The 24,530-nt window shown below is 40.2% G+C and overlaps 1 protein-coding gene across 3 annotated transcripts in view; it reads left to right on the forward strand.

Annotated features, from left to right (window-relative positions):
• Positions 1–24,530, forward strand: part of LOC122556139 (AP-2 complex subunit mu) — a 67,593-nt gene that overhangs the window by 38,330 nt on the left and 4,733 nt on the right. For 2 of the 3 annotated variants that reach the window (XM_043702624.1, XM_043702625.1), the window contains exons 4-10: positions 737–819; positions 5,615–5,620; positions 5,905–6,040; positions 8,813–8,954; positions 10,160–10,279; positions 11,978–12,113; positions 20,633–20,730. In XM_043702624.1, coding sequence (XP_043558559.1) covers positions 737–819; positions 5,615–5,620; positions 5,905–6,040; positions 8,813–8,954; positions 10,160–10,279; positions 11,978–12,113; positions 20,633–20,730 — 721 coding nt within the window. The remainder of the gene's footprint in view (positions 1–736; positions 820–5,614; positions 5,621–5,904; positions 6,041–8,812; positions 8,955–10,159; positions 10,280–11,977; positions 12,114–20,632; positions 20,731–24,530) is intronic. The other variant, XM_043702626.1, reaches the window with a different exon arrangement.

The following is a 24,530-nucleotide window of genomic DNA, read 5'->3' on the forward strand; positions in this document are numbered from 1 at the left end:
CTTTTCCAGCAACACATTTTTCTGGGGGGGGAAGATAGTTAAACATTAAGGTTTGCAGAGTTGACTCTTTTGGAATGCTGCTTCTCAGACTTCCTTTGTAGAAGCCAAGGATGACTGATTCCATCTTACTTTAAACTGATAAATCAGCCTTTATAACAGCTTAGAGCAACTGGAAAGGAAAAACTGTCTATCTTTGGGCTTGAGATGCTTTTTACTGCAGAACAGTTTCTTAAGGTCTGATGGTCTCTGTCAAAACCTTCATGCCTCAAGCATTTCAGTTACCTGGGGCTGATCACATTTGTTGACTGGCAGAAGCCGTAGTCATCAGTAACTGGTCACTTATCCAGAGAACAATTGACTTTTTTGAGCCAAAGTTCCATTTTTGCATTTGTTTGACTCCAGCTTGTCTGCAAACTAGGACTCCATTACTGCTTCCTCAACCAACTGTGTAAGCAGTACTTAGAGTGAGTCACGTTATTTGCTTTTAAAAATCCTTTAACAATCTTTGGTTTTTAAAACAGTACGATTTCGATCCATAATCACATACAGAAAATAAAAAGGTAGCGTCGTTACAGGGAACACTGACGCTTTTTTAAAAGTTAGGTAATTGGGTTTTATCACATTGGACTGAGTTTTTCAAACTTTATATCTGTGCCAAAGTCTGTCCCAACTCTCATACTTCCAGTTGTTGCATGTGGGATTGATATTTGAAAGAGTTTATTTTTTGTTTGCTCAGAAATCCTGGATTTTGGCTATCCACAGAATTCTGAGACTGGTGCACTGAAAACGTTCATTACCCAACAAGGAATCAAAAGCCAGGTAAGCATCATCGAACCAATCTTTCATTGTTTAAACATGGGCTAGAATTGCAATTTGTGAATAAATCAAAATGTGAATATTTCCACTGATTAAAGGATGACCATATTTTAACTCAACTTAATTATAAAAGCTTGTTTCAAGGGAAGTGTATGCAATCCTCTACCAAATTCACTAAGATATGAAACTATTGGGTTTCAGTGGCATTAAACAATTTAAGGTAATGTTTCTAAAACTTTTGATCCCTTTCTTGAAGTCAGTACAGTTTTGCTGGGCGACCACTGTCATATTGAGCATGCTCATCAAGTTGCTGCTGTTCTTCTATGGTGCAGAGTTGTTTGCCTGAGACACACATGGCAATATTGTTATATTAACATACGTGTGCAGCAATATTATTAAAGCCTGTTATATTTCTTAGTGAACCTAAAATAACTTGTTTTTGAATTAGTGCTGAATGAGGAGTGGAAGTTCTCTAGCAAATGAGTATTGTGGTGAAATTTATTCTTTTTCAATGTTCACTTTCTGATTTATTTCTGCTGGTGGAATGTCTATTTGTATTCCCAGCAGTGGAATGGTGTAATAACAGTCTTCCAGGAATCATAAGGCAGGGCTGGGTGCCAGTATGACTGATAACAATTCCTGTTTGAAGAGGCTGTTTCATACAGATAAGATCGTTTGCTGTCAGTGAGCTCTGAGGTGATCCAATGTGTCCTGTATTGTGCTGCCTCTTGCAGTCTCTCAGAAATGTGCATACTGACTCAGCAGGAAGTCAGCACAATTTGTAGAGTTGACGTTTCTTATCTTGTTGTTACAAGCAGTTTCATATTCATCTGATTTCCACCCTCAACTTTTCTCCCTTCTCTCTCTCAAAGTGAAGAGCAATGAAGCTTCACCAGTCAGTGAACTAAGTGTGTTTATAGAGGCCAGTTGATGAGGGGGCTGGATCATTTAGTTGCCGACAGGTCCAGCATTTCCTCTCACTTGACATAGCACACCCCCTCCACTCAAAAAAAAACCAACCCAAAAATCACCAAAAATAAGGTCAAGTAAGTATGCAAATTTCAGTGATGGTAGAATGTATTGAAGATTATTTACATAACTTGGTTACAATTATCCACAGGAGTTACTGTTTTCTCAGTCAGGATTCGAACAGAATGAAGCAGTGTGTGGTGGTGTGATAAATGAGGAAGAATCTTTTTCATTACCTGTTGGTTCTCAGGTAGTTAATTTACTTTTGCATACTCTGAATCTTTGAGGAGAAAGTGAGGTCTGCAGATGCTGGAGATCAGAGATGGAAATGTGTTGCTGGAAAAGCTGCTGCGCTTTTCCAGCAACACATTTCCATACTCTGAATCTTGACAACTACCCTTCTGGAGGTCATACTCTAGGTTCAGTCTTTGGATTTGCAAGAAGAAAAACTTAGAAATCATTTTCATTCAGTATTTCTTCTTTCCAAGTCATGAAGGATGCTTGACAGTCTTTTTGATGGGGGATGTTTGGAAAATCTGATTGATTAAATAGTTTTAAAGATGGGGCACACTGGGAATGGAAAGACAAGATGACACAGTAACAGTCTGAGGAGAATTTATTTTATTTTTAGCTTGAATTTAAGTGCAGTTATGAAAGTATTTAATGTAGCTTTCTTAATGTAAATGGTGTAATCATATCTTCAGGGGCAGTAGTAATTGAGATCAAAATAATGAGGGGAGAATGTCTGACTTTACAGTGCTCTAATGGATGTTGCAACAGAGACTGTAGAATCAACATTTGTCATTCAATTTATGGAACAGACTTCCTATGTACATGGTGATGTAGTTATTGTTGATTCATTCCAATGGAAACAACACAGGCTTCCTTAAGGAAATATCATTTCGGGGTGAGGCATATAGTAATTTGAGAATTCTGAACTCCGTTTTGAATCCAGAAGGTTTCAGGCTTTCCATGCGGAAAATGAGATGCTCTTCCAGCTTGCACTGAGCTTCGTTGGGGCACTGTAGCAAGCCTGAAACAGATGTTGGCAAGGGGATACTTGTGATGAAATGGGAGGTAATTGGAAGCTGAACCATAAACATAGCAGGCTTGATAGATAAGGGCTGTTACCCCCATTATCATTATCCCACTGGGTTGGTGGCAGATAAACTCAATGGCTGGCAATCTTATTTGCCTCTTGCCACCTAGCAATTTGTGTTGTGTGGAAAGTTTTAAGAAATGGCCATGCCCAGAGGGAATTCCTCTGGTTCTAAAGTTAGACTGTTGTAGGTGGTGCATGACCAATTCCATGGCCACACATTGTAGAGATCAAAAGATTCTCCTGGCACTCAAGATTTGTAACACACTTGATGGAATTCAACCTGTCAGAAATAGTGTTTGTTTCTCACCGTACAAGTAGAACGTAAGGGTGAGAAGCTTTTTTTAAGAAGCAGCAGTCTTTGTTACCTCTGTAGTAATAAGCCATTCTTAATGAGAAATTGCACCTAATGTTTTACTGGCAAGGGACTTTTGTTTCATGGAGCTTTGGATGCAGGAGAACTATGCAAGTGCTCCATTTTCTCTAATATAAAACAAAGAACTGCAGATGCTGAAGATCTGAGACAAAAACAGGAATTGCTGGCGAAACTCAGCAGTTCTGGCAGCATCAGAAGGAAGAAGGTTTTTAGATTAGATTCCCTACAATATGGAAACAGGCTCTTCGGCCCAACCAGTCCACACTGACCCTCCGAAGAGGGACCCACCCAGACCCATTTCCCTCTGACTAATGCACTGACACAATGGGCAATTTAGCATGGCCAATTCATCTGGACTGTGGGAGAAAACCGGAGCATACGGAGGAAATCCACACAGACACTGGGGGAAATGTACAAACTCCACACAGACAGTTGCCCGAGGCTGGAATCGAACTTGGGACCCTGGTGCTGTGAGGCAGCAGTGCTCACCACTGAGCCACTTTTTTGAAGAGAATTTAACTGGGGTGGGAGGGTTTTTTGGTTGCTTTCCTGAGGATGGGGAGAGGACTCCCATCAGAAACAAATGAATACAGAGGTGAAAGCGACTGAATAGGAGCTCAGTGGCATGTCTAGCCGGAAATATATTAAGGTGGGTGCAGGGGGGTCAAACTAAGTCTTTTGCTGAGAACAGAACAAAGAGCATTTAGTGTGGAAAGTCAGAAGGAATAGTAAATACCTGACAAGGCAGGGTCAGCAGAAAAGATGTAGTCAGAGAGGAGGGAGGTTCTAGAAGAATGTGGCTATCTCAGAGTTACTGTTTGCATTCCTTAACGCCTGAAAGGAAGAGAAAAAGTTTCTTAGAATGTCAAACAAGCTGGAGAATTTAAGAGGGGACTTAAGGGACAACTTTTTCATGTAGAGGGTGTTGTGTGTGTGGAATGAGCTGCCAGAGGAAGTGGTGCAGGCTCGTACAATTCCACACTTAAAAGGCGTCTGGATGGGTATATGAATAGGAAGGGTTTAAAGGGATATGGACCAAATGCTGGCAAATGGGACTAGATTAGGTTAGGATATCTGGTTGGCATGGACGAGTTGGACTGAAGGGTCTGTTTCCGTGCTGTATCTCTGTGACTGTGACTCTGACTAGTCAGTTGGGTTTAATTGCCTGTTTCTGTGTTGCCCATCCCCCATAAGAACTAGGGGGCATGATAGCTCTGAGATAGCGCTGATGGAGAGCGAGGTTGAGAGTGTGTATTTGGCGGTGCATTTGTTCAGATCTCCAGATATGCCTGGAACAGCTGTCTGAGGACCATTGTATATCACAGAATTATCTGTAATCCTGGGTAAATTCAAAAAAAGAAAGATGAAACTTCAGTCAGAATCCAGGTAGCATGAGTCTGAGTTGGGTACGGTCACTGAGGAATGAGATGTGGCTGTGGAAGCTGTTTTGGTGAAGACCTGGTTGAATACTAGGAAAGGAAACAAAAGTAATGATGGTGAGCAGAGGAAAGGTTAGAATCGAAATTCCATCAGAGAGAGCAGCAGAATTTTGTCAAGGTGGGAATATCTGGAAAAGATGTGGTAGTGAGTTAAATACTCAACCAAAATAGTGAACTGCAGTGCTGAAGATCGGAAACAAAAGCAGAAATTGCTGGCAAAAACTCCGGTCTGGTACCATCTGTATGAGGAAAAGCAGCGTTAATGTTTCAATTGGGTAACTCTGGCAGAACTCCTGTTTTTCTCTCATGCACTCTTCCACTCATGGAGTGAAAATTTAGTTTTTAGTTTCGTAAAAATAATTCAGCAAAGTACTAATGTCTTTAAGCTGGCTTATTCCAGTCTAATACTTGCCAGCTTTTTAAAAATGTTAATGTTTTAGTAGAAGTACATGCTCTTCAGCCATTCTGTATAATAATATGGCATGTATATTTCTCTTTCTGAATGTGCAATTCTCTAAAGGACATGTCTTGAATATTCTTCAATGGCTAATAATTGCAATGGAATTGAGATTTAGTGTAAGTGATTTAGAAATTATATAATCATTTAATGTAGTCCTTGCCTTAGATTTGCAGTAACATCATTTGCATGTGTTTTAAAAAAAAACTGCATTTCAAAGTAATTAATTGCAGACAATACTTTGAGTCCTTTTGAGACATGATGAAGAACTGTTTTAATACAATTGTGTACTTTCAATGTTGCACCTGCTCTTGTAGCTAATTTGTTTTCTCTTTTTTTAAATCAAATCCTCTGTTCCCTGACTGCTTGCCTGTTAACCCTGCGTGTGGCACTTCTGGTTCTAATCCTGCTGTAATGCTTTATTTTTCTCCACCTGTGACTGTCGACCTGATTTATAGCACCAGGTAGGAGAATCTGCCTGCTTCTGCTTTGCTTATTGGGGGTGGGCACTTCAAACTGGCTGTGGGAATGTCTTGAATAATTGAACTTTGGACCTAGTCTTTTAAGTAGGGGAAATTGTGTTGAGACCTCAAACAGTAATGTTTTGTTGCTGTATTTAGTTATTCAGGTTTACAAGTTCAATTGACTACTGAGCTGATGTAACCTGGTGTCATTTTAAAAGATTTTGAGTCCAGTTCTAAATCTTGAATTGAGATAGATCAAGTGTTCCTTCCTTCCTTCCTTCCAGACCAAGGAAGAACAGTCACAGATCACCAGCCAGGTAACTGGACAGATTGGATGGAGGCGTGAAGGAATTAAGTACCGGCGAAATGAGTTATTCTTGGATGTTTTGGAGAGTGTCAACCTGCTAATGTCACCTCAAGGTAAGTGATACATAGGTGCTACGACAATAATCTGAGGGTGAAGTTCAGTTCTTTCCTTTTTTGCTATCTGTGTTAACTCAACAAATTCTACTAATGCCATACTTCAGTTGATGTAGTGTATTTTTCTGAGGCTGGGGTCGTTAGGGTCACAGTAAAGTTGTATTTGTGTCAAGTCACGTCTTCACAGAACAGTTTTCTGACTGTTGTGCAATGCAGTGTCATGGGCATGCTGTCCTTCAGCTCAGAACAACACCTTTTTAGTAGACACTGCTGATACCTTCCCCACTCTTCAATGTTATCTTTATAGAGCCAGCATTCATTTTATGACAAAAATCTAGGAAGCCAGATATTTATGGTTGGGACATTTGAAGAAATGTGTGTGGGCAGTGTTTCGAATCTTTTGTGCAGTATTTAACTTGATTCATAGTTGATTTCAGACAGCCCTGAGGGACATCTAAAAATGGCAAGGGCTGACAGATCCAGAAGTTGGTATGCGATGTATGTTTTTACGCGCTAAAGACCTGGTAAAATACATAGGCATTTCTGCCTTAATTTGTCACATTGAACAAATGCTATTTGGTCAGTGCCAGAAAGCCAAATTGGGCCTAGCATATTAGTTTGAGTGTGATGGTTGCTTTAAGTACAGATTTGTGGCTGGAAATAGAGCTGACAAATCAGCATCTCTAGAAAGAAAATACTAATTATAGTATTTCAACTAGTGTACCCATCAGAACTGATGGGTGAACTTTGGATGTATGCAGTGGAGATTTGTGTTAGGAACTTAAGCATGGATATATTTGGTTTGTGGTGAGAGGGCGGGGGAGGTGAGACAGTTTATAGCCTTAAAACTTGTTCTTAACATTTAAACTAAAATGTAATATTGAATTATAGAATACATTTGCTGCACACTAGAAAATAAGCCGAAAGGCAGGGAGGCATCAGGCCACAAAAGGGAGAACCCAGGATATGCAGAAAATAAAAACACTATTCTCATTGTGATAACAGGAGCTCTAAGGCAATTAAGAACACTTGCCATCATCAATGAATCTGTGTAAACAGACACAAAGTGATAACGTTCACGGCTGTTCCCTTTTGAAATTAATGACTGTGTTTGATCACCTTGTAAGCATGTCAAAAGCCTTGTAACTAATGGTCATGTCCTATCAATTATCATGGATTCTTATTCCCTTTGCAAGCTAGGCCGTGCAGAGGGAAAAACATTTTTCTGTTACAGTTCCTGACTTGAGAGTTCAAAAGGACATAAAGAGAGAGACCATTTTATCGCTGAGACTACTGAAGCCAGTAGAAAATTAACTCTTTATGCTTGCTTGCTATGGACTGAATTTAATTTCATTTTGGGACTTGATGATTTTGAGTAGCCGTCACTGATGATGAAATGCAAACTCTGCAAAAGATAATATTGATGAAGTTTTAATTTATTTGCTGTTCTTACATACTATGACTGCCCCACTGTCAACTCTAACTAGTCAGATCTTATGTCTTAATGAATTTGAATCACAACCCTGAAAAGAGAACATGTTTTAATTCGAGGCTAATGAATCATTTAAAATGCAACCCTAGGGTAACATTTCAGTCTCGGGTACAGAATGATTCAGTGCTTAAGATAAAAAGCAGGAGTCTGCTCCTAGCTTAAATTATTCTAAACCTAACATTGAAAAGATTCCGATACAATCTGTCAGGAAGCCATTTTATGGTCAAAGTCTGCCCTTTTCACTAAGAAGTCATTTTGGAAAACAATGACCTCTCCCACTTAGCTTAGACTGGCTTTATGATGGAAACTTATCTCGTCAACAAGTGCCTGACTTGGCTGGATTTGTTTTTCTCACTTGATGGATGGCTAAGGGCCTGGAGGATTGATCAGTTAAGTGCACACAGACCTGTCAATTAACTCCTCTTCCTCACAAGTTATTGCCTTTCCACGGTTATCTGTCTAATTAAGAACATGCAGTGTTTTTGTAAACTTGTATGAAGAAATCCTGTTTGTGACAGAAGGAGAGAGTACCCTGTGAGGTCTCTTTAAAGGAAGAGCTGTTGCCCAAAGGTTTTAGAACCTTAGTTAGCCTGGCTAATAGGTATCAGCGTTATGTTGTAACAGTGATGCTATTTGTAAATAAAGGGGAAGACTAAAATTAAATTAAACTTAACTGTCTGTAAGAGGTTTTTATTCCAGACTATTAAAGAATACGGTTGCCTGGACAAACCGAGAGGCTTATAGGTCTGAATCCACAAGGGATTCCCTGGGTCATCTCAAATCTGAACTTTGACAGCAGGGTGAGTGGTTAGTTTCAAGTTGAAGGAGTTACTCCCAGAGACGACAGTGACTTAGATGAAGATGGCAGTGGTGTTGAGAGGATCAGAATATTGAAAGGAGACTGAAGGCGAAAGTAGCTCTTGGTGATAAACTAGATGGAAAGGGTGTGAAGATCCAGTTAAAGCTACATAGCCTGTGCTAAAAATCAGTGTAACCAGTAGAGAGGAAAAGAAATGCTGCAAAAACATAATGTGAAATTTAAGGATAATTCCCTGATAATTAGATAAAGGATGTGAACCCAAAATAACAATGTGTCAACCTATGAGACACAGACTTCAATTAGTCTGCCAATATTTTAATGTATTTTAACTAATTGCACTTTCTAATCTATTTTATAACAGATGCTGTGACTGCATTCTCCCTGCACTGTCCCCACCTGGAAGTGATCTTTTAAAAAATGTTGCTTCCCACATTGAAACCTGTGTCCTTTCATGTTTCAGGTCAGGTTCTAAGTGCTCATGTCTCAGGTAGGGTAGTAATGAAGAGTTACTTGAGCGGAATGCCAGAATGCAAGTTTGGGATGAATGACAAGATTGTTATCGAGAAGCAAGGCAAAGGAACTGCTGATGAGAGTGCGAAAAGGTTAGGAATATGAAATCTTCGAGAACATTTAACTTGTAGTTCAAACTACCCATAGCAATAGAGGTTTTGTGTGGAAAGCTCTGCTCTTACTGACTGATTTAATCCCTTGTGAAATTTGATGGTAAGGTGGGTTTGAGAACTGTTTATTTTTATTGGGTAAATCCTGATGTCTTTTACCATCAGCATCCAATAAGATGTTTAATGTATGAACTTGACATATTACCCGAGAAGCTTCGCAATCAAATCCTGAAAAGTTTGGATATCTTTTGAAATGATATTGGTGCCTGTGCTAAACTTCGCAATGTGTGCGGTCCTAGTTCCATGCATCTCTGCCAAGAAGAGAAATCAATCAAATAATCAGCAATTGTGTAACCAATAGCTGAATAAATCAAAAATATGATTGGCTGTTTCTATTACATAGATCTGCTTACTTCTGGTCTTTTGATGTTTTCCATTATTGAAAGTATATTGAACTTGTATTGATCTAAAGCGTGATTTGGAGGAGCCCATGTTGCACTGGGGTGGACAAAATTAAAAAATTTTTAACACAAGGTTATAGTCTATAACAGGTTTATTTGGAGGTACTAGTTGTCAAAGTGCTGCTGCTTCACCTGAAGAAGCAGCGCTTTGAAAGCTAGTGCCTCCAAATAAACCTGTTAGACTAGAACCTAGTGTTGTGATTTTTAACTTGATCTAAAATGAGAACAGAAGTTGTTGTAGAAATCTAGCAGGTTTGGTAGCATCTGTAGGATGAAAGCAGAGTTGATGCTTCAAGTCTGGTGACACTTCATCAGAACTGAAGAAGTTTGGAGAGTCACTGGACTTGAAGCATCAACTCTGATTTCACCCCGCAGTTGCTGATAGACCTGCTGAATTTCTACAGCACTTTCCTTTTTGTTTCAGATTTTTGACACCTGCAGATCTTTGTTTTATTTTTATGTTGATCCAGTACCTCTTCTTGTTGGTAGCAGAAACTGATAACAAAATCGCTGGTCTTAATATGCAGTTGAGTGGCTGTATCTATTGAGTCAGCTAGCATCGTTGTCCAATAGAGTAACTTATGAATTAAGTTTGTCATCTTTAGCTCTGCAATGTAATGCTTTCACCTTTGTGCAAAGGGAGAGATCTGGCTATGATATTTAATTTTGTCCTTATTTGTACGAGATTATTTTATACTTATATTCCTGTCCTTTTTTTGTCTGCAGCGGTAAACAATCTATAGCAATTGATGACTGTACATTCCATCAATGTGTGCGGCTCAGCAAATTTGAATCTGAAAGGAGCATTAGTTTCATCCCACCAGATGGAGAATATGAACTTATGAGGTAAGTAGCCAGCAATGTGGAGAACAAAGAGGGCTGGTGAAAGCATGTGCAGGGAATAGCTTCAGATTTCAAAGGAATTTTCATGTTTGTACAGCTGATTCTAAGCATTTGACTGCTTTGGTACTGTAAATGAACACTGAAACTGGTCTGTTATAGAATTTCAAATTCTTGTAAGTAATTTGATAGATAAAACAATATAATTTTGTTTTCTCTTCCCATTGTACTCTACAAAATTTAGTTTGAACATTATAAGATATGTAGGTAAATTTGTTGACTTCCTCGTTGCTCCAGTTTAAACTAGGTCACTTAATAAACTGCCAGCATTAATTAGAATTGGAGTCATTATGTCACAAATTTAGGATATTCTGTCCTTTGGATTCATGCTGACTGTCTGTGGCTGTACTAGCCTTGCACAATTTCTTTAACCCTTTTAACCTTATGGTGGGCGGCACGGTGGCACAGTGGTTAGCACTGCTGCCTCACAGCGCCAGAGACCCGGGCGGTGTGGACGTGTTGGGCCGAAGGGCCTGTTTCCACACTGTATGTAATCTAATCTAATCTAATCTTATTAGGCCCAACCCAACCTCTTACTATTTATGTGCATGTAGAACATTTTTTGTTACCTTAAAGTAATAATGGGATTTTAAAAATATGTAATTATGAAGAGAATAGCTAAGATAGAATCAGGGAGGTTGTTTCTCCTGGTGGGTGGAACTAAGAACTCTGGCATTGTTCTAAATCTGCTCCCCCTTACTTTGAGGCTGAGTTCGGGAAGAATTTCTTCGCCCAAGGGTTGTGAATCTGTGGAATTCTTTGCCTCGGTGAAGCAGTTGAGTCTATCTCGTTGAATGTTTAAAGGCAAAGATAGATTTTTGAAAAGCAAAGGAATTAAGGGATATGGTGAGCAGGGTGGGTAAGTGGGGCTGAGTCCACAAAATGCTCAACCATGATCTTAGTGAATGGCAAAGCAGGCTCTACAAGCCATCTGGCCTACTTCTGTTTATGTTCTGATGTTCAGAATTCAAGTGCCTGGTTAATTCCTACTTGAGTGCTATATAACTCAGGCAACCAGGCACATGCTTTATAAATACTGTTTAACAGCATCTCTGATAAAGTTAATATCATCATATGATGAAGTAGTGAGAATTTAAGTGACTTGACATTTAACATTAATCCAAAGAACCAAGAAAGATATGCAGCTGTTTCCTGAAAAATATCAGATTAAATAACATTCACTTTAATTAATAAAAGCTAACCTTACCACCCTAAAATTGAAGATTAGCATAGTTGTGTTCAGTTTGTAATCAGCATGTTGCTGGTAAGTATTGATATTGCCCTCTGAAATAAGCATTAGATATACAACTTGCCTAGTGAACTGACAAAAACAGTGCATTATTAATCGGTATAGAGAATTCAGTTCACCATAGGCAAAGTACATGCAAGGGTGACCATTTGACTAATTTTCCTCTCTTGTGAGGATCAATGATTGTTTCACTACACCAGCAGTGATTTGTTCTGGCCTTAAAAGATCAAGCCACTAAATGGGTTGGTATTGCAAATAATGTTTTTGGAATGAGGGAAAAGCCATAATCCTGTTAAGACTTCGATAATTTATTGCCTTGAGGGCAGAGTCAAGAAGAGAAAACACTCTGCATTTATTTTCAACCAGTTTGTACAATATTGAATTGTTTTCTTGAGGTACCGAACCACTAAAGATATCATCCTGCCGTTCCGTGTGATCCCATTGGTCAGAGAAGTAGGTCGCACTAAACTTGAAGTGAAAGTTGTGATTAAATCAAACTTCAAACCATCCCTGCTGGCTCAGAAGATTGAGGTAAAGGATTTCCACACCGTGTTACTCTTTTCTTCATGTTTCCTTAGCTTTTTTGTGTATTGCCTTACAAGGTTTGAGGTTTTAGAGTTAATTGCACAAATTGATGTAATAAATTCAGCTCTCACATTAATCAAGAGAAACTTTGATCATTTTTTATTTTTCTGCAGTGCTCCAGCATTGTCTCAGGCTTCCTTACTACACCTGAGTGCATTACTTAAGTCAATGTTTGTAGGATTGTAGAAAGCACCACCCTCTAATGAAATGTTTAACTGAACTTTTTTATCTCATCTGGCTTTTCACAAAAGATCTCTGTATTCTAGCCATTTATCTCTTCATCGGTTCTAGTCACAATGATTTATGAAAGGTGTACCATTTGTGCCTGTACCTTCACAACCACAAGATTTGGCAAAGCACTTTACATCCATTGAAATATTCTTGAATTGTGGTCACTTTTAATTGTATGTAAAGCCACATGTAATTTCCAGGCAGCAGTTTAGACAAAAATGCTATTAGGATTTCTTCAATTATGTAGGTTAAAGAATTAATATTTGCCAGAGCACTGGGTATTGAGCATGGTATTTATTGTTTCAGTAGTCCAGGGCCAAGGCTTAACTGTTCAGCTAATGGAGGGCACTTCTGAAGATGCAGTGCTGCTCAGCTTTTACACTGGAAAGTCACCTTGCATTACATACTGGAGTTGAAAGGCAAGCATGATAATAGTGAACTATGTGCAGCACCATATTGGTCATGTAGGTCTGCAGTTAGTGGCCGTCTGCTATTGCTGTTTGGTTACTGTGCTTGCTGACAGGGTAAGAACTACTAAACTGAAAATTTGATTTTGCTTTGAAATACCCTGAAAGTTGTTGAACAAATGCAACTATTTCTCTGTTATACGCTGTAGTCAAATGTTCTTGTGAGATTTCATTCAACATTATTTTACCTTTTAGGAAGGTTGCCAAATTTTGGTGCCATGATTTACTGAAATGGTATCAGAAATGTGAAAGACAGCAGATTGTTATCCTTTAGAATAGAGACAAGTAAGGGGAGATTTACACGAGGCATTCATAATTAAGGGAGGTTGACAGAGTAATGAGCAATACAAGAATCCCTGTTGCCACTGGCAGAAAAATCAGTAACCAGAAGAGGCTGATTTAAGTTGGAAGAGATGTGGAGGAGAGTATGAGTATTTTTAAGCCTCAGTTGGAGAGCATATTTGGTTTATTCAGAGGATAATTTTGCTAGTATGTCATGCTTTTATGGGGTTTACACCACAGGTTACTATTGGGGTGTGATCTGAGTTTGATTTTCTGCTGAACAAAATGTTTCAGTAAAGCTACACTAATTATCTGACTTGAACAGCTGATATTCAATTGGTTAATGCTCTCACTTGAGAAGCAAATCTGACCTTGCTGTTGTAATCCTTCCTCTTTAATCCTGACTCTCTAGCGTTGAGCGAAGTGCACTGTTGTGATTTTGCTCAATCTCCATGTATGTTATTGGTTCAATATGTCGGCGGTCAGTTGGGAATCGGCATCTGCTAGAAAAGAGCTGTGTACAGTTTATTTCTTGGCAACTGTCTGGGTTTACAAATTGAGCCCATATTTCTGAGAGAGTGCCATTTTTATTTTGCCGACTCAGCAAGCTTCTGCATGCTGTCCTGAATGCTATTCTTTGTTTTACTGCTGCCTGATCAACTTTACCGTCAAGATCGATTTTGAGAAAAAATGTAGTTTGATTATTAATATTTACCCTTCTCGAACATTTAATTGAATTTTAAATATATGGAAGAGTGTATAGGCATGTAAGTTAGAAACAGTTGTAGGCCTTTTGGCGGCTCGAGTTTGCTCCATCATTTAATAAGACCATGGTTGATCTGACCTGAAATCCACATTCCTGCCTTCCTGATAGTTTTCTACCCTTCCTTGCCAAGATTCTGTTCACTCCTGCCTTCAAAATATTCCAAGGCTCTACTTCCACTGCATTTTTAAGGAAGGGTTCCAAAGACTTATGACCTTGTGCAAAAAATGTTTTCCTCATCATTGTCTCAAGTGGGTGAACATTATTTTTAAATCGTGACCATCTAGTTTTAGACTGTCCCACCAAAGAGCTGGGGTGTACAACGTTCTTTCCATGTCCATCCTGTCAAGTCTGTTCAGGATCTTCAGTTTGAATCAACTTGCTTCTACTCTTCTAAACTCCAGTGGATTCAAGCCTCGATGTCCTCCTTTTCCTCATAAGGCAACCCACCCTTCGTCTAGTAAACCTTCTCTGAATTGCTTCGCATAGTTTGCAGCCTTCCTTAAGTCTTGCATGTTTTGCCTCTGTTACCTTTTTTGCCTGAATTACTGGTTTTATGACGCTTGGATGGTAAACATAGCGGGTTTTAATCTGAACTATCAACCTCGTTTCACCATCATCATACACCGACTAAACTCACCCCCCCACCCCCAAACTATAACGTAAGCTATCCACTGCACACTTCAACTCTGATGAAGAGACATCCATATTCGACACGTTAGTTCTCTCGCTCGCTCGCTCTCTCGCGCGCGCGCTCTCTTTCCATTGGCCAGCTACTCCCTCTCTCACTATCATTTTGTTTCCTGCCATGAAGACATGAGTTTCTCAGTTGGACACAGTCCCGTGCGCATTGGCCATTTCTGATCTGTTGAGTAATTTTTAGCAAGCTGTCTGATTGCCAGGAGGTGTACTAAAGTGGAATCTAATGCTGTTCCTTTCCAAAAATACGCACTGTTCACTGATCTGTGAGATTCCCTTAACCAGTGTCATGAATCTTGGCACTGGTGTTGAGGGGTTATTACACTGGGCTGAGTGGGTTGGGTAGCATACCTAGAACTTTTCTATTTTAGTGAGGTCCAGTTTACTCACTGACCAGCTGAGCCAATGAGGCAGTTCCAAAGAGCATCTACATTTAGAAGGAAAAATGCCATGGCAGTTTCATTGGAGTACATTGAAATAAGCTCGAGGATTGATCAGTAAAAAAAGGGGCTTCACGTTGCCTCTTTCAGAATCTATTACACTTCTAGTTTTCCCAGTTTTTGAGGATGGATCACAGAACTGAAAAATTACCTCTATCTTTCTCCATGGTTGCTGACAGACCTGCTGAGTATCTCCAACCTTTTCTATTATTTTTGGAACAAAGAACATAGAAAAGTACAGTATAGAACAGGCCCTTTGGCCCACGATTTTGTGCCGAGGATTAATCCTAATGTAAAATAAAAAAAACTTACTCTACGCACCCCTCAATTCACTGCTATCCATGTGCATGTGCAGCAGTCGCTTAAATATCCCTAATGACTCTGCTTCCGCTACCACCACTGGCAATGCATTCCATGAATTCACAGCTCTCTGTAAAGAACCTACCTCTGACTTCACCTTTAAACTTTTCTCCTAATATCTTAAAAATATGACCCCTCGTGCCAGTCAATCCTGCTCTGGGGAAAAGTCTCTGGCTATTGACTCTATCTATTCCTCTCATTACCTTGTGTACCTCGATCAGGTCACCTCTCTTCCTCCTCCTGTCCAGAGAGAAAAGTCCGAGCTTAGTCAACCTCTCTGCAGAAGGCAAGCCCTCCAGTCCAGGCATCATCCTGGTAAACCTTTGCACCCTCTCCAAAGCCTCTGTATCTTTCCTATAGTAGGGCGACCAGAACTGGTCACAGTGATCCAAGTGTGGTCTCACCAGGGACTTGTAGAGCTGTAGCAAAACCTCGCGGCTCTTAAACTTGATCCCCCTGTTAACGTGGTGGCAACTTTGAGGGATCTATGTACTTGCACACCCAGATACCTCTGTTCCTCCACACTACCAAGAATCCTGTCTTTAATCCCAAATTCAGCATTCGAGTTCGACCTTCCAAAATGCATCACTTTGCATTTATCTAGGTTGAACTCCATTTGCCATTTCTCATTTCTCAACCCAGGTCTGCATCCTGTCTATGTCACGCTGCAGCCTGCAATAGCCCTCCATACTATCAACGGCACCTCCAACTTTTGTGTTGTCTGCAAATTTACTAACCCACCCCCCAAATTTCTCATCTAAGTCATTTATAAAAACTACAAAGAGCAGAGGCCCAAGAACAGGGCCCTGCAGGACCTCCCTCAACACTGACCTCCAGGCAGTATTAGTTTGCATCTACAACCACTCTCTGCCTTCTGTCAGCTAACCAATTCTGAATCCAGATAGCCAAATCTCCCTGTGTCCCATACCTCCTGACTTTATGAATGAGCCTACCATGAGGAACCCTATCAAATGCCTGGCTGAAGTCCACATATACCACATCCACTGCTCGACCTTCGTTGCTAGAGAAGTGATTGCTGGGCCTCTTGCTGAGATATTTGTATCATCGATAGTCACAGGTGAGGTGAAGACTGGAAGTTGGCAAACGTGATGCCACTGTTTAGGGGTTTAGATAGGGTTGACCATGAGAACCTTTTTCCACGTATGGAGTCAGCTATTACGAGGGGGCATAGCTTTAAATTAGGGGGTGGTAGGTATAGGACAGATGTTAGGGGTAGATTCTTTACTCAGCGAGTCGTGAGTTCGTGGAATGCCCTGCCAGTAGCAGTGGTGGACTCTCCCTCTTTATGGGCATTTAAATGGGCATTGGATAGGCATATGGAGGATAGCGGGCTAGTGTAGGTTAGGTGGGCTTGGATCGGCACAACATCGAGGGCCAAAGGGCCTGTACTGCGCTGTATTTTTCTATGTTCTATGTTTAAGAAGGGTGGTAAGGACAAGCCAGGGAACTGTAAACCAGTGAGCCTGACCTCTGTGGTGGGCAAGTTGTTGGAGGGAATCCTGAGGGACAGGATGTACATGTATTTGGAAAGGCAAGGACTGGTTCGGGATAGTCAACATGGCTTTGTGTGTGGGAAATCATGTCTCACAAACTTGATTGAGTTTTTTGATGAAGTAACATAGAAGATTTGAGGGCAGAGCATTAGATGTGATCTGTATGGACTTCAGTAAGGCATTCAACAAGGTTCCCCATGGGAGACTGATTAGCAAGGTTTGATATCATTGAATACAGGGAGAACTAGCCATTTGGATACAGAACTGGCTCAAAGGTAGAAGACAGAGGGTGGTGGTGGAGGGTTGTTTTTCAGACTGGAGGCCTGTGACCAGTGGGTCTACTGGGCCCTCTACTTTTTGTGATTTACATAAATTATTTGGATGCGAGCATAAGAGGTACAGTTAGTAAGTTTGCAGATGACACCAAAATTGGAGGTGTAGTGGACAGCGAAGAGGGTTACCTCAGATTTAAACAGGATCTTGACCAGATGGGCCAATTGGCTGAGAAGTGGCAGATGGAGTTTAATTCAGATAAATGTGAGCTGCTGCATTTTGGGAAAGCAAATCTTCGCAGGACGTATACACTTAATGGTAAGGTCCTAGGGAGTGTTGCTGAATAAAGAGACCTTGGAGCGCAGGTTCATAGCTCCTTGGCAGTGGAGTTGTAGGTAGATAGGATAGTGAAGAAGGCGTTTGGTATGCTTTCCTTTATTGGTCAGAGTATTGAGTACAGGAGTTGGGAGGTCATGTTGCGGCTGTACAGGACATTGGTTAGGACACAGTTGGAATATTGCATGCACTTCTGGTCTCCTTCCTATCGGAAAGAAGTTGTGAAACTTGAAATATTTACAAGGATGTTGCCAGGGTTGGAGGATCTGAGCTTCAGGGAGAGGCTGAACAGGCTGGGGCTGTTTTCCCTGGAGCGTCGGAGGTTGAGGGGTGACCTCATGGAGGTTTACAAAATTGAGGGGCATGGATAGGATAAATAGGCAAAGTCTTTTCCCTGGGGTTGGGGAGTCCAGAACTAGAGGGCATAGGTTTAGGGTGAGAGGGGAAAGATATAAAAGAGACCTAAGGGGCAACTTTTTCACGCAGAGGGTGGTACGTGTATGGAATTAGCTGCCAGAGGATGTGATGGAGGCTGGTACAATTGCAACATTTAAGAGGCATTTGGATGGGTATATGAATAGGAAGGGTTTGGAGGGATATGGGCCGGGTGCTGGTAGGTGGGACTAGATTGGGTTGATATCAGGTCGGCATGGACGGGTTGGACCGAATGGTCTGTTTCCATGCTGTACATCTCTCTGACTCTATGACCTGCCCTGTTACCACCTCAAAGAACTCTAAGATTTGTGAGGAATGATCTGCTCCTCACAAAGCCATGCTGACTGCCTTTAATCACACTATGCTTTTCCAAATAGTCATAAATCCTATCCCTCTGAATTCTTTCCAAAACTTTGACCACAGACGTAAGAGTGACTGGTCTGTAATTGCCAGGGATTTCCTTCTTGAAAAGAGGACCAACATTTGCCTCCTTCCAATCCTCCGGTATGACACTCGTGGAGAGTTAGGAGGCAAAGATCTTCACCAGAAAAGATTTTTGGTCAGTATTTGGGAGAAACAGTACACTATCTGGACAAAATTGAAATAATTTTTTTGTAGCTGAAATTCTTTAATTTAAAAAAAATCCTGCTGTGACCCGCTAGTTCAATTTCATTTTTCTCAAGAGCTCGCTCCCATTACAGAGAGAGTGAGTTTATACTGCTCTTTCATGGAAACAGATGATTTTTCTCTTGCCAACTTTTACAATGCTGAGCTTTGTTTGGAATCTTCTAGTTGGATCCGAAGTTTGCATGACATTCAAACATACCCCGAAGCTCTATGTTGTGCTTTTGATTAAATATACAACTGGAAGAAATTGAGGTTGTTGAGCCCAAACAGTAAATCTGGCTTAAAAAGCAATAATGCTAAATATATCAGCAGGTCTACCAACAGATGTCCATGTCAGGGTTACTGTTTTGAGCGTTAATTCTAATCAAGATCTCCGCTTGAAACTTCAGTCCTTCTGTTCTCCCTCTCGGTACTGACTGACCTGTTGTTCCATTTTCTGATGATTGGCAGGGAAGGATAGAACTAGAGCCTGATCTTTACGCACTTAAGCTTTTATTTGCATAGGTGCACATTATAAATGTGGGATTCTTTACCAGCTACCATAGTTTCTGTTCCTATTTAAAAGCAGTACTGACAATCTAGAGTTAACATTCACTTACTGGCATACCAGTGACCATAATTAATGTCAGAGACAAAAATAGAAATTGCTGGAAATGCTCAGCACGTTTGGCAGCATCTGTGGAGAGAAACCAGAGTTAAGGGTTCATCTGAGGAAGGGTTACTCAACCCTGGGTAATCTGCCTATTGGAGGGTTTCAAAGGGCTGAATGGCCTGCTTTCACACAACAGATTCTGTGATTTCTTTCTCCGTTTTAGAACTCTAAAGCAACTGACCCTCTCAGCACCTTCCCCACCTTTTAGGACCAGGCTTGACTTTAGGTTCAAATGTACTTCTCTCTCAGCTTTTGTGATTTGCTTTAAAGGTCTTGGCTTTTCCTATGCTTTCTGTGTGTACTTGGCTCTTGGTTTTTCTTTTTAACGATGATTCGGAGATGCCGGTGTTGGACTGGGGTGTACAAAGTTAAAAATCACACAACACCAGGTTATAGTCCAACAGGTTTAATTGGAAGCATACTAGCTTTCGGAGCGATGCTCCTTCATCAGGTGATTGTGTTACGATCAAGTCCTCCACAATCACCTGATGAAGGAGCGTTGCTCCGAAAGCTAGTGTGCTTCCAATTAAACCTGTTGGACTATAACCTGGTGTTGTGTGATTTTTAACTTTCTTTTTAACAGCTACTGCAGTACAAACCATCTTGTTCCTGAGGTCTGTCAGTCGGCAGTGAGAATTCTCTTCCCATGTCTCTTCAAACTTCTATCCACCAGAAAAACTTTGCAATAAAGCAGTTTTTAAAATGCTCCAAATGTATATACCAGTCAGATTCTCTAAAGAAAAAAGACAGATTGAGAATTCCGATTTGTCACATTTCAGCAGAAATGAAGGGTTCTGAGATTTTGCTGAATGTTACTCTAAAAATATCAGTGAATTTACAGGTATTGTCTAGCCTCATGTCTCTACCATTTTGTGTTCGTTTTCATTCTTCTCCTTTTCTCAGTTACAATTTTGCTTTACACGTTTTACTACTAATTTGTGTCATGACAAAAGACTACTGATGATGTACAATTTTAATACAAATGACCCATGTCTGTACTAGTTGGAAATTTTCAAGTCAGGTACCATCTGTTTAAAGATAGGACTAAGAGTTATAAGTGGTTGACTTTTGTCAAAGCTGGGAAAATGTTAGTGCAGCAGTAGGGAAGGTTGGGAGCAGAGCCAAAGGCAGAATCCATAGTAAAGTGGAAGCAGGAGAAATTAAATGATGAGAATTGATAGTGGAAGGCAAAAGGACAAGTAAAAAGACCAAAGGTGAGTCGTGAATTATCGCAGCTGAGTTAATATAGAGTTTAATTATCTGATCAATGATGGTAAACTTGATTCCACCCAGTGTAGCCCATGACTAGGAGTATATGATCATTTTTCTTAACCATGTCAGTTTACTGAATTTATTATTGCTGACTAGTTCTTCTGTATCCTGCAGGTGCGTATTCCAACCCCACTCAATACCAGTGGAGTACAGGTCATCTGCATGAAAGGGAAAGCAAAGTACAAGGCCAGTGAAAATGCAATTGTTTGGAAGTAAGTAACCTTTTAAAATGTGTTTAGATTTTCTTCCTGTCCATTGTACTGTAGTGCACTGCAGCAGTTACAAAATAGTTTACTGGGAGTTTCAGATAAAATTGAATTGTAAACCAATGTTACAATCCTTGTAGAGAACAAGAATTTTTTAAAGTAATATGAATATCAATGAACAGAATTACATAATTTTATGGCTTAAGATTTATTGTATTAACTAAACTCCGCATTAACCATATATTACTTAGTCGGCAACTAAAACAGAAAGCGTATTTTCACAATAAACTCAATGATACAGTTGAAAATCATGTGTAACATTTATACTAACTATCACCCTCTACTGCTAATTAGCCTTCTGATTACGCCCCAATTCCTCTGTGATTCAAAATGCTCTCTTTCTCCCTGCTGTTATGACAAGGTCAATTTCTGAGACTGAGACATAGCAAGGAGGTCCCAGTATCTTTTCCTTTTATCAATCAGTATTGCTCAAAGTCTACTGTTTATGTACTTTTCCTTCAGATTCTAGTGTCTATCATCATTTAATTCAAGCTGGATTTTTGTCTCTCAATTTGTGCAGTTATAATGCAAGTGAGAGTAAAATGAGAGTTGCAAATTTCTTGACACCTCACCAAATTGCAGTGCTGTTTGAATAAAATGATCATTTGAGGAGCTGTTTCATATGTGTCAAATGATCACAACTGCTGACTTTAAATGACTGTTTTTAGTCCATGGAAGCCTCTGGTATTAAATGTGAATATTGAACATTAATCACTGCCCTGCTCAGAAGTATCCTGGCAATAAGCCACTTGATTAGTTCTCCTTAGTATAATCAAACTGACTTCAAGCAGCAAGGTATTTTCTGTTGGCTCTTGGATCTTTATATCTCCATTGGCCCCACTTTTCAAACAGCATTCACTTAGTATTCTGTTGGTGGTAACACAAAAGGTAGTCTCTTTCCGGATCTCGCGATTGAGAGTCTTGAGTTTAACAAGACCAGCTGGTCTTACATTTTGACTATACAAAAGCTAGCACTTGTTTTGGGTTTTGGTCTGTGCTTGTGTCCTCTTGGCAACCAAATCACTAGCTTGTTCCTGGGTGATTTTCAATATAATTATTACCTGTATCAGAACCATTTTAAAATATCATACATTCACAGACAATGAAAATACCAAATTTAGACGATAAATCTACAATAAATAATGATCAGTCACAGAACGGGTTAGACTTAGACCCACACTCCTCTGAAACTTGCCCAGCAGTTATGCAATGTAAGAACCAATGCTGTATATTTAAATTTCTGAACCTTAAGCCCTTTGAGCTCAATTAGAAGACAAATTTGTACTGTGCATGTGTATTCACTGGGCACTGTACGAAGTCTCTTAAATGGAATATTAGCTTACCAGCATACTAAGAAACCTTCATTGCATCCTGAATTTTACCTCTGGTTCTTGGGATCAATGCACACACTTCATCATTTAGTCCCTCTCTTACAAAATTTTTCCCAAATATTTTAACTGCAATCTTGAATCAGTAATGGCAACCAGAATTGACAACGAGGATAATCCATTATGTTTGCTTTTTAACAATATTAGTGGAATTAAGCAGATACTAGATAGCTGTTGTACAGGTCCTTGGGGAAATATTCCTAATGTGCAAAAGTCCTCTCATTCAGTACATTGCTCTGCATATACCCTTTGGCTTGGATTGGTTTTTTTTCTAACCTGTTTAAGAACAGTCTAAACTGGCAAAGTTTTTAGTTTTAAGCACATTCACATTCGTGGTGCTGTTTGATTGAAGCAGTCATATGCTCTGTGTAGTGATTCCTACAAACGAAAAGAGATCAGTATTGAATCATATGAAGCAACATTTAGTTGGAAGAGTTATTGATTGTTGCAGTGATAGCAACTCCACTTTTAAAATAGAAGTATTTAAAGAGAACTAATTCTTTTTAGAGTGAGCTAAACTATGAAGCCTGATATGTAAAACCAGTTCTGTCAAGGTCACTCTTGAGTTAGAGGAACTGGGTATTATGTAGACCATTAAGACTATCTGGATGCCTGAGCAAAGTCCACCATTGATTGAGTTGTGGCAAATGCTGTACCACAGCTTACATTTCTTCTGAAGGCTCTTTTGATGAAATGCTAATATCCCTACCTTTGAACCAGAAAGCCAAGTTCAAGCATCTGCTCCAGGGATGGGCCATAACACAACTAAACAGGTTTATTTAAAAAGTGCAGGAAACCTGCACTTTCCTACTCTATGCTGTATCTCTTGTTTCTTTATGTCCAAATGCCTGGCAATCACTGACTTGAATGAACTTGATGACCAAGTGTTTATAAGCATTTACAGCCCATCAATTATAGAATTCTGAAGGTTCACAATGTTTTGAAAAATTTTCTCCTATCTCAGCCGTAATAGCTAACCTTCTTACGAAGGCTTTTCCTCCTCTTTTGAGATACTTGAGCAATGTCCCACCATTTACACGTCTAAACCCTGAAAGGAGTTCAGTTTTATTTTGGGAGAGAGAATCTCTCATTCTTAACTCGTTTCATAAAAGGGGCAGTTTACTTGACAACTTATCACAGGGTCATCTCCTCATCTCAGGAAGCATGATGAATCTTTTCTGTGAAACTTATTCCTATTCCTAAGTGAAGTTAACAAAACATCTACACAAAACTCAGGTTATAGTCAGTAATTGTAGTTAAATGCTAGCATAGGAATTACTTTCCTGCTTGCTTTACCAGCATGTTAACTTTATGATCCATGTACATGTTTGTCTGGATCCCTCTGGACATTGTTTTGAAAAATTGTGTTAAAATAGATAACTTCATATTTTTCTTCTATCCTACTCTGCTACATTCCTATCTGAGCATAGTCATAGAGATGTACAGCATGAAAACTGACCCTTCTGTCCAACCCATCCGTGCCGACCTGATATCCCAACCCAATCTAGTCCCACCTACCAGCACCCAGCCCATATACCTCCAAACCCTTTCTATTTATATACCCACCCAAATGCCTCTTAAATGTTGCAATTGTACCAGCCTCCACCACTACTTCTGGCAGCTCATTCCATACACGTACCGCCCTTGGTGTGAAAAGGTTGCCCCTTAGGTCTCTTTTATATCTTTCCACTCTCACCCTAAACCTATGCCCTCTAGTTCTGGACTCCCCGACCCCAGGGAAAAAACTTTGCCTATTTACCCTATCCATGCCCCTCATAATTTTGTAAACCTCCATGAGGTCACCCCTCAACCTCTGACGCTCCAGGGAAAACAGTCATAGCATGCACAAAACACTATATAGGACAAACAGGAAGACAGCTAACAATCCGCATACATGAACATCAACTAACCACGAAACGACATGACCAGCTATCCTTAGTAGCCACACACACAGACAACAAGCAACATGAATTCGACTGGGACAACACTGCTATCATAGGGCAAGCCAGACAGAGAACAGCCAAGGAATTCCTTGAGGCATGGCAATCATCCACAAACTCCATCAACAAACACATCGACCTGGACCCAATATACCAACCACTACAGCGGACAGCTGAAACTGACAACCGGAAGCGGCAGGGACAGAGCACTATAAACACCGGAGGAAACATCAAAGAAGCGCTTCGCAGGAGGCTCCCAAGCACTGATGATGTCGCCTAGCCAGGGGACGAAACGTTTGCAACAAAAACTTCCAGCTCGGCGAACAGAACCACAACAACGAGCACCCGAGCTACAAATCTTCGCACAAACTTTGAAGTCATAGCCTGTTCAGCCTCTCCCTATAGCTCAAATCCTCCA

The sequence above is a fragment of the Chiloscyllium plagiosum genome, chromosome 13 (genome assembly GCF_004010195.1).
Source record: "Chiloscyllium plagiosum isolate BGI_BamShark_2017 chromosome 13, ASM401019v2, whole genome shotgun sequence".
Taxonomy (NCBI): domain Eukaryota; kingdom Metazoa; phylum Chordata; class Chondrichthyes; order Orectolobiformes; family Hemiscylliidae; genus Chiloscyllium; species Chiloscyllium plagiosum.